Raw genomic sequence first — 13,951 nt, 5'->3', positions numbered from 1 at the left:
CGCTGAACAGGGAGCCCACTGTCCTCTGGGGGCTCCATCCCAGGACTCTGGGATCATGACCTGAGCCAAAGGCAGACACTTAACCGACTGAGCCACCCAGGTGCCCCTTGTTTTTGTGTTTTAGCATATCTTGCTTTCCATGCTAAACTGTCAACTATGAAGGTGGGAGCTATGTTTGATTTCCTTGGCATTTACTTAGAAAGGACTCAGAAAAATGTTTAAGTAAATGAACAGATGAATATGAATATGATATTTGGTAATTTTTTTGTATGTGAGACATTGTTTTAGGATTTATCTTTCTCTAAGTACAGATTTAATTTGAGTGGTTAGTTGCAGATAAGATTATTACTTTCAGCTTAGTTTTGTTAGGGAAATTGAACCATCGTCTGGACTTGGCCCTACCTGGCTCTGGGGTGTAGTGTGAAGAAAAGAGGATGCTCACTGATTTGTGAACTGGTGGGCAACTTCCCATTTCCCACCTTGTTAGTCAGTCCTTGATGCCAGCAGTAATTTCTGCAGGACCTAAGTTGTCATTCCTCTTTCCCTTTCCCTACTTCCCCCAAACTTGTGTGTTTATAAATAATTTTCTTCCTTTATTTCTTTTTCTTTCCCCCTCCCCCACCTATTTTCTATTAATAGGGACATTTGCTTGAAACCAGGATCTCTGAACTTACACCCCACTCATCTCCTGAAGTCCCAATTAGTTCTGGTGAGGTGGATGATGTCTTAAAGAGGTTTATGAGCCCAAGTGAGGGAACAAGAGGACAGAACCAAGGTAGCATATACCACCGAGCTCTGCTGCCTCAGAGATTTTTGTGGAGAAAGTGGCTGATGGCCTCATCACTTCATGATACATCACCTCGTCTCTTCTCTTCAGTTCCGCTTTTCTCCACCGCCCAAGACCATCTTGATTTTTGTTATCCTTGTTGCTGGAGACTACTTCCTTTGACTTGAGTCCTAGAGTCTCAGAGTATCAGGACTTGTGATTTCAGTTGCATTTTTATTTATTTTTAATTGTAACAGTTTTAACAGAGAAGCAGTTTCTGTTTGGGCTTGTAGATTTTGTATTGGGAAGGTGTTTTATATAAAGTAACAAAGTCATCCATGGATGCAAAGTTGTAAAAGTTGTTTCCAAGAAAACAGATTTTGTTACAGTTCATTTTTTTTCTTGTCTTTGTTTTAATGTAACCATTCTTACCATATAGAAGGAAACCTTTGATTTAAGTGCCTTAAAAATAAAGCCTTGGCTGGCCTTGCGTACAATATAATGTAAGGCCCAAACATAGCAGCTTCACCAGAATTGAAAGAAGACTGTGTAGTTGGCACTGGAAGAATGCTTACTGACCTGCCTAATTGAATGATAGTAATTCTTAAAAATGTAGTAGTTTCCCTCTTAATAGTTACTTACACTCGCTCCCTTTATAATCTGTTTCTAATTGATAAATAGAAAAGGATGAAAAGTATATCCACGAAGTTATGAATTTCAGATATATGTCTATGAACTAAAATTAATATGTATCACCATTAAAAAAAAGGTATGATTAAAAGTAATTATAATCTCTCTGGACATCATTAGTGGTTGACCTAGAGGAGATGAATTATGATTTACTTGATTTGAGAAGTTTAAACTCAGAGCAAACTTTGCAGCCAGAGCAGTTCATTCCCCCAACTTATTAACTTATTTAAATTGAAATAGAGTGAGTAGGATTGATTGCAATGAACTTTAATCTCTGCTGTGCATGTACAATGTATTAAAGTGTTATCTCCAGAGAGAATAGAAAAGATTGAGTATTTTAAAACTTCATTTTAAAGAAGAAATTTGATTACTCTGTGACACGTTTTAGACAATAAAAAGACTTTGCTCTTAGACTGAAGTGTTTGAATTTAACTAATGTTAGTACTTGGACTAATGAAACAGATCAGTCCCTTCTTAGGTAGTATTTTTATGACACTGTATTTGAAATTTAATTTTAATGATTAGAGTTCTGTGGCAAAGTCAGGAAAACAGATGAATGAAAACCATAACTAATACTAATTGTGAAGTTATTTTTCCTTTGGTGAAGAATCCTAAGTGGGGGGATACTTTGCAGAGGTTCCCTTACATCAGGCAGGCATCCTCAAGAATCTTAAATACAACGTTCTTCTGCAATTATTTGCTTACTTCATTTACAGAGAGATAAATGGTCTTTTGTGAATCCAACCATTTTGTAAGATTCACACATGGCATTGGATCTGTTTAGAATCTCTGCTCTGCTACTTACTAGATGTGCAATCTTGGACAAAGTGCTTGGCCTTTCTAAGCCTGCTTCCTCTATCTTTAAGTCGGGGAGAGGAGGTAATTGCTTCAACCTTACAATGTTGTAAAAAATCAAATGAAAGAAAGCCTGGAACACACTAGCACAATTTTCTTCCCAGAAAATGTGCATGATAAATTAGCTATTAGCAGTACTATTGCTGTTGCCTAAGACAGCAGTTGATAGGGTTAGTTAGGACCCAGCTTCTCAGACTTTGTGATATTAATTGAACTCTTAAAGGAAACTTGGACCTCAATTCTTGCTTCCTTTTCTGCCTAGACTAGAGTTAGGTTGTCTCTCTTGCTGATGCCTACATTTGAAAGGATATGAGTGATCAGGGTCTTTTGGATATGAAATGAAATTGGGCTTTGAACTCAGGATATCAAGGAGGGAGGCAGGGAGAGAAGTGAAAGTGGTGGGGCAAGACAGGTGTCTTTTCTGGAAGAAAATGCTCAAGTCTCTCTCATTAGTTATGTCAGTCCTTGGAGGCTTTTGAAGACCTCTAGACGTAACCGTGAATAGAAGAAACTGTAAATGTTCCATGATTAACTCTTGGCCTTTGTAGTTGTAGTGGTTGTAGGTGGAGAACTCAGAAGTCTGCTTTTATTTATGAATACTGTGGTTTGCTTAAAATGTATGTGGCTCTGGAGCTGTAATGTCCACATGTTTCTACTGAGTGCTTGGAATGTGGCTACAGAGTGAAATGATAATATTTTGGATATATTGGGCTAAATATTATTAAAACTATATACATATATTAAAGCTAATTTTACTTTTTAAAATGTGGGTACTAGAAAATTTAGAATTACATATGTGACTTGCATGCATTACATTTCTGTTGTTCTAGAGAGTTAGAGTTGAAGAGATGGTTCCAGTCCTTGAATTCAGGAACTTAGGTGCACAGTAAATTGGATTGTCATATTTTAATCCCCTACCCACACTCTAATCCCAGAGGGACCACTCTCCCTTCAACAGTGTAGTTAAGCTGAGTAATGGCTTCATTGATTTTTTAAGAAATAACTTTTAATTTCAGAACAGGTTTAGATTTATAGAAAAATCACAAATACAGAGAATACCTATATGTCCTATGCCCAGTTTCCTCTATTGTTAACATCGTATATTAATATGATACATTTGTTGTTGCAGCCAGTGAACCTATACTGATACATTATAATTAAATGAAGTCCATACTTTGTTCAGATTTCCTTATGTTTTGTTTTGTTTATCTGTTTGTTTTACCTAATGTCCTTTCACTATTCTAGGATCCAGTCCAGGATACTACAAAACATTTAGCAGTTAGGGCTCCTTATGTTCCTCTTAGCTGTGACAGTTTTCTCAGACTTTTCTCTAGACTTCAGTTTAGAGGAGTACTGGTAGGATATTTTATAGAATATTCCTCAATTGGTATTTGCCTGATACTTTTCTCATGATCAGACTGGAGTTCTGGGTTTGGGGGACAAAGATCACAGAAATAAAGCACTATTTTTATCACATTATATCAAGAATATACTGTAACACAACTTATCACTACTGATGCTAACTAACTTTGACCACCTGTCTGAAGTAGTGTTTGTCAGGTTTCTCCACTGTAAAGTTACTCTTTTGCTTCTTTTCCATACTCTTTGGAAGGCAGTCCTATGCACAGCCCACACTTCAGGAGTGGGGAATCATATTCCACCTCCTTGAAGGCTTAGCATCTTAAACCGTTTGGGATTCTCTACAGGAGAGATTTTGTCTATTCTTCTCCATTTACTTATTCAGTCATTTATATCCATGGGTTCATGGTATTTATTTTATTCTTTGTATTGTATTCCAATACTACTTTATTTTGTTGCTCAAATTGTTCTAGCTTTGACCTTTGGAAGCCCTTTTAGCTGGCTTCTGTGTCCTTTTGATATACCGCTATCATTGCAGGTTTGTTTTTTGTTTTTGTTTTTGTTTTTCCTTTGTAGTACTTTCTTACTTTCCAGTATTATAAAATACTCCAATATCATCTTTTGTTTTTCCTATACCAGTCTCAGAATCAGCCATTTCTACAAGGAGTACTACTTCCATTTATTGAGAAATGGTGTTAGAAACCATGACCTAGGGGTACCTGGGTGGCTCAGTGGATTAAGCATCTGACTCTTGATTGTGTCTCAGGTCATAATTTCAAGGTCATGAGATCCAGCCCCATGTCAGGCTCCATGCTGAGTGTGGAGTCTGCTTGGGATCCTTTCTCTCCCTCTCCCTCTGCCCCTCCCCCTGTACTCTCTCTCTTAAAAAAGAAAAAAGAAAACAAGATCTGGATACTAGGTACACTCATTGCTACTGGGGTATTATTGCTTCTAGTCCTTCTGAGCTGACAGACAAGGAAGTACATGTGTGTACAGTAAATCCTGTATATATAAATATTTGTATGTGTAGCCATCTATGGTAAGCTAAGCATGAGTTCGTATTGCTATCTCCAATTCTAATCCATTATTACATGGATCATTCTAGAATGACTTTGTTTCAGTACTGACCATTCTCTACCATGCTACATAGTGTAGCATTAGTAATATATCCATTTTTAAGTAATATAAAAATTCCTCTATTAGTGGTTTCACTCCACATTTCCCAGTACATAGTTTCTGCTGCTATTTTATCTAAAAATAGCTACATTGCACAAAGATGGGTACCAGTCACTGAATTCAAGTTAGCTCTGACACACTACTTTATGGGGGAGGGGGTGTGTAAGGCTAACTAAGCACTTCTTTAAATACTAACAAAAAAACATGCTATGTAGATTTGTGTCTATACCAGCCCTAAGCACTTCTGTTAATATTGAGTGCACAAGGAAAGATCATACTATGCAAAGACTTATGTGTATACTAGCATTCATCAAGCCTATATGCAAAAGAAAAAAAAGGTGATGAAATTTGTTTATATAGTATATTTTATGAGTACATCAGAGGTTGAGAGCTCAGTTCTGAACAGCAGACCTTGTTGGAATTCCAACTCTGCAATTTATTAGCTGTTTAACTTTGGAGGAATTATTTAATCACTCTGAGTTTATGTACTTGATAGTACTAGTATCTCCAAAGGGCCGTTTTGAGGATTGACTGTGGTAATGTTCAACACATAGCCCTGTGAAAATAATGATAGCTGTTAGTTACAAAGTTCTGAATCCTAGAAACGTGCCATTTGTAAAGGGGTTGCCATTTGGTGTGGAAAGCATGGAACCGTCTTGGGAATTACATAGGAGTAGAGCTCAAAGACTGCCAAAAATGTAATGTTGGTAGATATTTCCAAGGTCATCTCATTCAGTCTTTCTTTCCTTCCTTTCTTCCTCATTCATGCTTTCCTCCTAAATCATCACCTTTTCATTCTCTTAAAAATGCGAGGAACACTGGAGAGGGCTAAATTCAGAGTTAGGACAAAGATATGACAAGAGTGGTCCCTGCCTCCAAGGAGCTGGAAATGAAGGTGAGGGGAAAACTACAGAAAGCATTTTCTCATGACCATCAGAGCCACCAGAACAGAGCACAGAGGTCTGGGAATTCAGAGGAGATAAGATCTGTCCCAGGAAATCACCTCGAGGAGAGGTGGAAGTTAGCAGACAAAAATGGGGAAAGGGTATATTAAGAGAGGTTGCAGTAAATGGGTGTGGTGGGTATCTGTTGTTTTGGACTGCCCAGAATCCTCTATTCTATTTTCTGATAGCAGCACTCAGTTTTCCTTTGAGGAACTACCTAAACCCAGTCTTGGTGGAACTGACAGGCAGCCATGCCCTATCCAGGTCAATAGGTGAACACATTGCCCAAGTGAGTGCATTCAGAGAACGTTTGCTGTAATTCCAATTTTAGGCAGAGTGAACCAGGAAGAGAGCATGGCATTGCTGCTCAAGACTCTCCTTTTGCAGAGACTGTCCGTTCCTGCTCCCTCGTTATCCCGAGCCACCCTGGGAGCTGTCCTTTCTAAGCTTGGGGGCTCATTTTTATCATTGACTCTATGAACCACTCCATTTTATTCCAATAAGATTCCCACTCTAACTCTAAAAGCTATCTTTCTAATAAATTCCCTTTTTTGGCTGAGGTTAGCCAGAATCAGTTCTGTTGTATTCAGCCAAAGAACCCGAAATGGTAGCTTAAACAAAAGGTTAGAGCAGGAAAAGAGAGACAGAGAGAGATGTTTGGGTAATAATGAATAGTCTGTCTGGTTAGCATGTAGCATGTACAGTGGAGAGCTAGTAGTTGGAAACAAAGTTGGAAAGGTTGCTTGGATCTGGAATGGGAAGGACTTTGACTGCTCGGCTTAAGTGATGCAATCAAAGCCACATTTTAGGAAGATTAAGTGGTGGAGAGGTATGAAGACAGGGAAAGCAGGGTGGTTGGTACCATAGCTTCTGTTGTAAATGTTTGCACTGTCCTACATTATTTATTCAATTAACTGTCATTTTTCAAGAACTGATCATATGACAGGCTCAGTGCTAGATTTTAGGACTATAAAGATAATTAAGACATGATTAAAGCCCCCAACCTAGAAGATAAATCTGACCTGTAAGTGTGAGAGATAAATTATTGGAATTAGGTAAGGGTTGTAGGTGTTTTCTGTAAGAGAAGCAGCCAACTATTTTGTCGGGTTAGGAAAGGCTTCAAAGAGGTGATGATTTCTGAATCCGAGTTTTGAATAGCAGTTTGCCAGGCAGTCACAGTGGAGGTAGGCATAGGCATTGGGATTAAAGGTCTTGGGTCCTGGAAATATATCAGGATTAGAGATAAAGATTTGGGATCATAAATGTATAATATAACAGTTTAAAAATGAGAGTGGATGAAACTGTCCAGGGACATAGATCATAGTCATAAGAGAAGAAAAGTAAGGACTGAACTCCCAGGAATGCCAACAAGTGAAAGGATAAATGGAGGAAAAGGATCTGGCAGAGGACACTGAGACCGAAGTGAGTGTGTAGGAGGATCAGACAATCAGTGTCTTGGAAGCCAGGAGATGAAAAAGTGATAGGATCGGAGGAGCAGAATGTTGGATGCCACAAGATTAAGTAAAAGTAGGACCAGAGAATGTCCATTTGTTTCGGCAAAGAAAAGGTCATCAGACTCAGAGTCATTTCAGTGGATCGGTGGGGGTGAGAGCGAGATTACCGGGAGGAAATGGGGAGATGAGGAAGGGAAACGTGAATGTGGATAGAGGAGAGAGAAATTAGTAGCAAAGGGGAATACAGGACAAGGAAGGCTTCTTCCTTTGTTTTGTTTTATTGATGAGAAAAGCTGGTGCTTCTTGGTCCTAGAGGCTTGGCATGGACTTTCCTAACTACTGAACACCTTAAAGCAAACCAGATGTTCCTTCTGCTATGTAAATTCATAATCTCACCCCTGGTCCAAGATGGGCTTGTCTTATTTCATATTCTGCTCCGGCATAAAAATAGTGAACTTCTCCTGTAACTTGTGGAGGTGTCGGACAGATGACATGTGCCAGGAGCAAATAAATTTGGGGTCATATACTAAATTTTTAATCTGGCCATATGTAGGCTTAACTTTTTCAAAGAGGGAAAAATAAACTAAATTTTAATTTCAAATGTGCATTTTTCTTCTTTGGAGTACGCACAAAACATCTTAGGTGACAGCTACCCCCCTAGTTTGGGGGGATCAAAGGGAAGGGGTTGGGGACGGCAGAACCTAATTATGGTTCTAGCAAAATAATAACTTCCACTAAAGATTCCCCACTTAGTGTTGACTATCCTCCTGAAGAGTTAGTCAGCTATTAAATGTGGTACCCATTTCAAGCTTCATGACTTCTCTCGTTTGTTGTATTAGTTGGTCATCGTTAGGTTCACAGAAACTTAACTTTAAAGATTTATTTATTTATTTATTTATTTATTTGAGAGAGACAGAATGTGTGCAGTGGGGAGAGGCAGAGAGAGAGGGAGAGAGAGTCTTAAGCAGACTCCACGCTGAGCGCAGAGTGCGATGTGGGGCTCGATTTCAAGACCTTGAGATCATGACCTGAGCTGAAACCAAGAGTCAGATGCTAACTGACCATGCCACCCAGGCACCCTGAAACCTAACTTTAAATAAAGAAATCTGTTAGTTCAAGAAAACAAATCATGATAAAGTCAAGCAAAACCTGTTTCAGAGTTATCTGGAACCAGAAACTAATTAACTAAATATACCTACCTACTTACCTACTACCTATCCCTCAGCTTTGTTTCTTTCTCAATATAGACTTCATTCTTAACCACTGCAAAGCGGCTATCCTTGTAGCTAGAACAATGGATGCCAACAGCTTCTAGACTCAGGTCATCATAACTCTACCAAGAGAGAGGAAAAGACTTTGCTGTTGCTCTAGGACTTTGATTGGTCTACTTGAGTTATATGCAGACTCCACTTTCACCTGCCAGACCAATGTGGCAAGAGGGATTGAGCTACTGGGATTGGTCCAGCTAGGGTGAGAAGCCCGTGCTTTGCTAAGTCACTGTGTCCAAAGGGGCAGGGTCATGGAAGGAGATAGCATCTTCCATCGACCTGGTTGGTGAAGAGGAGAGCCTCAAAAGAGTGAGGTTATTGCCTGAGAAAAGAAGGGTGCTAGACACAAAACCATAAATGTTCAATAAATTTGCTTAGCACAAAACTTAGGTGTAGTCTCTGAATAAATGGACTGATTGTTTTGGAATGGGGGTGAGAAGTTTTCTGAAAATACCTGCTAGGACATGTCTCTCCCAGGAAAGGGAGCTACAGTTGGGTGATAACTTAATGTTGGTAGAGTTTGAATAAACTACATACAGAGACTTAGCACTTCATAATTTTAAAAGTAATTTTACTTGCATCAGCTTTATGAGCTAAAAAGAATTAGCTGTTTTAAATTTCCATTTTAGAGAGTACCAACTGAGTCTCAGAAAAAAACACTTTCTTATCCAGGATTCCACAACCAGCAAAGTAGGTGGTGACTTTGGGTTTAGAATCAGTAGCCCTGACTTCAAATATTTCTTTCATTACAGCTAATTCTTAATGAAAGTACAGTCTTTTAAAAGATCGTAACATCGTGCCCAGTTTCAGGAATTGTTTTGGTATGTGATTTTTCCCCCCAATTTTTATTTAAATGCCAGTTAGTTAACATACAGTGTAATATTCGTTTCATGTGTGGAATTTATTGATTCATCACTTACATACAGCACCCAGTGTTCATCTCTACAAGTGCACTCCTTAACCCATCACCCATTTACCCCATGTGACTTTTAAATTGTATTCATGTCAGTTATTCCCAGTTTATTAAAGTCATGACTCCAAAGACTCCTCATGCAACCACTAAATTTGCACATTTGTTGTTGACACAGTTTCTTCTAAAGGACCAACTAATTTTTGTTTTCTCTTAGAAATGTTGTGGCATCTTTTCATAATTAGGTACTCCATAGGATTATATATAGCCTAGACTCAGCGGCTTAAAGTGGTTCCTAACCCACCAAAGAATGATCCGGTCATCTGCCTGTTGTGGTAATTCTCCACTCTGACCAGAAAGGAAAAGGCATATAAAAAATAGAGGTTTTTATATATCACATTTACTTATATTCCTAGCAATTCCTTGGTATTTATTGTTTGTTTCAGAAGAGAAGAAGCAGATGGTTGCAAATGTGGAGAAACAGCTCGAAGAAGCAAAAGAACTGGTAGGTACAGACGTGGTCATATATTGTAACATACAACCAGAGCCTTTTCTGCTGACGCATTTCTCTAGCCTGTTTTATACTATGTAGAAACATGAAACATTTCTGATTAGCATTTTATAATTCGGACTTCATCAGTTTTTAAGTTGAAGAGAATTTAATAGTTTCTTGGGATTCATGAAAGGTCCACCTTTAATTTTTATTCCTTCATAATACTTTTCATAATAGCTAGAAATAGCTCATGCTTGTTAAAGGCATACTGAGTACCAGACACTGGGTTAAGCATATTACTTGCTTTATAATATTTAATTTTCCCACAAGCCCTGTGAGACAAACGCTATTCATCAAGAAGTGTTAAAGATCCGAGATGTTCCCCTACTTGCTTTGTAACAGGTGAGCTTGCCATAGTTTCATGGATGCTAGCGGAAGACAAGAGATTCCTAGGTCAGAGACAAAAGAATTTTATTATGGCAAAAGGTGCTGCCAGTTTCAGCATGCTACCTCAGGTCCCTGAGCCCCAGCTCCCACAGGGTGATGCAAGTTTGCCTGAAAGAATGCCTACGCACAGTGGAATACCTTACCGGAGGGGAACCTGGAGCCTGGGAAATGCCCTGCTTTGTAGCAGCCTGAGAGCGAGCCTGCTGTTTGTCCCAGAGGGACACAGTATTTCCTCCCCCAGGGCTGCTCCCTGTAAATACAACCCTGAGAAATGGCTTGAGAAAGGAGCGGTCAGGGCCTCGCATTCTTGGCATGCCCAGCAAGACATGTGGGAGCGTGAGAGACCCACAGAGGAGTGATTCTCAATGCCATTCTTGCCCCCATTTTGTAGACGGGGGAAACTGAGGTCTAGAAAGATTAAGTAACTTTGAGGTACTACACCTAGGAAGTGGTGGAGTATGGACTTGTATTTAAATGTTCTAAATCCAGACCTCCAGCTCATCCACTACTTTTGGATATAAATAAACTTGCAAATCAAGGAACAAAAAGTATTAAAAAGTATTGTGTCCCAGTTTTTGGTTTCAAAGCCAAGTATCACAAGTACGACTCTACTTGTTACTGCATTGTGGTCCCAAATGAGTGTGTCGCTTTCCTAAATACTGAAGGGTGCTACTTGGGGTTCCTTCAGTACATACTTACTGATTTACTTAGAACAATTCTCCAAGTGTGTTTCTGGTGACTGCTGTTACCAGTTCAAGTAAGTTTGGGAAATTAGCTAGCTTAGAAAAATTGGAGGTTGGCATCTTTTTCAGTTGTTGTTTTTCTACAGAATCTTCTCAGACCCTGTAGGAGGCTGAGGCATTATGAATCTCTGAGAAGGGACTATAGGAGGCAGCTAAAGCCTGGAGCATTTCCAGGCTTATTTGACCAACTGACTGACTTTGGCTGACAGGGCCATACGCAAGGGGCTGCCGTTTTAGGAGCTCTGCAGAAGTAGGTGGTTGTCATTCCCCACGACACAGCAGACCTTTGCTCTGTGACTTGGAGGGCTGAGGTATCGAGCTGCACCACACTGCTCCATCTTCTCTGGCTCTTTTCTAGCTGTCAGAATGTCGGATGCTCTCCAGGCTCCAGAAGATTTGCTTCTCATCTCTGCTGTGCTGTCGCCACGGCAGCTTGGCTTCTAACTCCCCAGCTTCGAATGTTTGCCTCTCGTTTGACAGTTTCTCCCTTTTTGCAAATGCTTGTCTCCTTACTTTCTTTTCTTTTTATATTCAACTATTTCTCTCATGCTTTCTGGCCTTCATGTAAAAAGACTGACCTCCTGCATACCGTAGCTGCCAGTTAGGACACCCCTCCCTTCTGGCTGGAAACTTCCCATCAGTAGTGAGGTGCAGCTGCTCAGTTATTTGGATCTTGAGTTGACCCCTTAAGTTGTTGTTGAGTTTGCAGGAGCAGTTCTTCTGCCTCAAAATCTGTGTTGGTTTATTGAGCCATCAAGGTACTCAATGATGTTAGAAAGCTGGTTTCCTAATAACCAAGATTTTACTGGACCAAGAAGTATAAAACATAGTCGTCCCCTCATGGAGCTTGTAGTCATCTTCAGTCGTGACCAACCTCAAGAGTTCTAAGATAGGTGTTTCTATTTGTTTAAAACAATCAGACGGCTGATTTACTTAGTTCCGATGACATCCTTGTTAAGGACACTGTTCATTGTATTACATCCTCTCCTTTGGACAAGGGAGGACCCTGGCAGAAAAACTTCTTTTTGATTTCACTTACTAGGATTACTTGTGTTTCTGCGGAACAACTGGTTTGTATTAATCTCTTGGACGCTGCTTGTCTTGTGATTACCGTGTCCCCCACGTTGTGTTGGCCATCTGAATGTTGGGACAACACGAAACAAGTTCATGTTAACCTTTTTCCTGGTTTCGTTGAAAGTGCTTGTTGTGTGTTTCCTTTTTTTCTTACCTACTTTTAATTTTGTTTTCAGTGTCTTTATAAAATGCCTTAAACAGCAGTGTAGTTAACTCTTGGATTTTCACTTACGTGTACTTAGGCAGTTATTTGGATGATCCTGCTCACCTTGTTAGAAGTAGGTACTTAATGATGATTTCAAAGAAGTGGTTTTTTTAAAAAAATTTTTTTTTTTTTAATTTTTAAAAAAGATTTTTATTTGTTCATTAGAAAGAGAGAGAGATCACAAGCATGGGGAGCGGCAGGCAGAGGGAGAAGTAGGCTTCCCACTGAGCAAGGAGCCTGACACGGGGCTCAATCCCAGGACCCTGGGATCATGACCTGAGCGGCAGACGCCCAACCGACTGAGCCACCCAGGTGCCCCGAGAGAAGTATTTTAAAAAATTGCCTTGCTGAGTAATTTATTGGTGCTTCACATTTATGTTGAGGCAGGGCAATAATTTAAGTAGTAACTGTTTAAATCTAATTAAAACTCTCTCTCTCTCAATAAAAATTAAGACCCATGAATTAAAACATGGTTTTCTGGTTTATCTGAGAGCTACTATCATTATTCAGTCTCTAATGCTGGACAAGTAAGAGTTTTATTAGTGATAAGCTTATAGTAGTCATGGAAATAACTCATTAGAATGCTTTAAAAGGTAAAATATAAGCAGCATTTTTGGATGTGAGTTTATTTGACATGGCCTGAGCCAATTTGCTGGTGGTGGTGGGTTTTATTTTTTAATGCCAAGTATAAATAAGCTACCTCTGATACCTTGTGTCTATACTTGCTGTATTTCTTCTGCATCATCAGTAATCATCTCTACTATTATTAACATTAATCTAGTCATTACCAAGCAAGAGACATTGTTGTAAGCACATTATAGGAATTACACCATATAATATTTACAGCTGTCCTACAAAAGACTTGCTATTTTTAGAAATGAGAAAAGTAAGGCCCAGAGGAGTTAATAAACCCATCCGAGACTGCACAACTAGTAAGTAGTGGAGCCTATGATGTGGATGCAGGTGTCTGAATCAAACACCTGTGTTCTTAACCGTCACACTCTTTCTGTATTGCCTCTCAGTAAATGCGTATGTGTTGTATCCAAAGTGTTATTAATGCCAGATTCTTGAGAAGTATGCTGTTGTGATATCAGCGAGCTTTGTGTAATTTAGTAAATTACTGTATCCATTTAATGCCATAATATGGTTATAAAGTAGAAGGAGTTAGGCTGAAGGTTGAGATCACATACTGGTTGGCATGTGATTTTCCTAATCAGAAAAGAGTTTCCAGAAGAATTTTCACCAAATGACTAAGGCTGAGCTGACATTTTCTAGATTTAGGGTAGAAATAATGGTTTGTTTTATGTTCCCATAGTCCTGGTTGGTGGTTTGGGGTCAGAAGACCAAACCAGGTGAGGTTAGATTGAATGCTAGAACACACCAAAAGTATTAAAATTGTTATTATTGAGGATGTTTGGATTAATGCATATGTTTGGAAAAAAACCAAACATTCTTGACAAAGTGAGTGCTTTGGCACTCTGCATGTCACTAGCATGTCACTCAGGAACTATTTATTTGTTGACGTAAACAAAAGTTAAGCCCCAAAGCAGTCCCATTGTTATTTGAT

The 13,951-nt window shown here is 39.2% G+C and overlaps 1 protein-coding gene across 9 annotated transcripts in view; it reads left to right on the top strand.

The window, feature by feature from the left end:
* VTI1A (vesicle transport through interaction with t-SNAREs 1A) overlaps window positions 1-13,951 on the top strand; it is a 355,502-nt gene that overhangs the window by 1,200 nt on the left and 340,351 nt on the right. For all 9 annotated transcript variants that reach the window (XM_078077107.1, XM_078077113.1, XM_078077106.1 and 6 more), the window contains exon 2: window positions 9,869-9,927. In XM_078077107.1, coding sequence (XP_077933233.1) covers window positions 9,869-9,927 — 59 coding nt within the window. The remainder of the gene's footprint in view (window positions 1-9,868; window positions 9,928-13,951) is intronic.

The sequence above is a fragment of the Halichoerus grypus genome, chromosome 7 (assembly GCF_964656455.1).
Source record: "Halichoerus grypus chromosome 7, mHalGry1.hap1.1, whole genome shotgun sequence".
NCBI classification, from domain to species: domain Eukaryota; kingdom Metazoa; phylum Chordata; class Mammalia; order Carnivora; family Phocidae; genus Halichoerus; species Halichoerus grypus.
The sequence above is the reverse complement of the archived record's forward strand: the minus strand, read 5'-3'. Positions and strand labels throughout refer to the sequence as shown.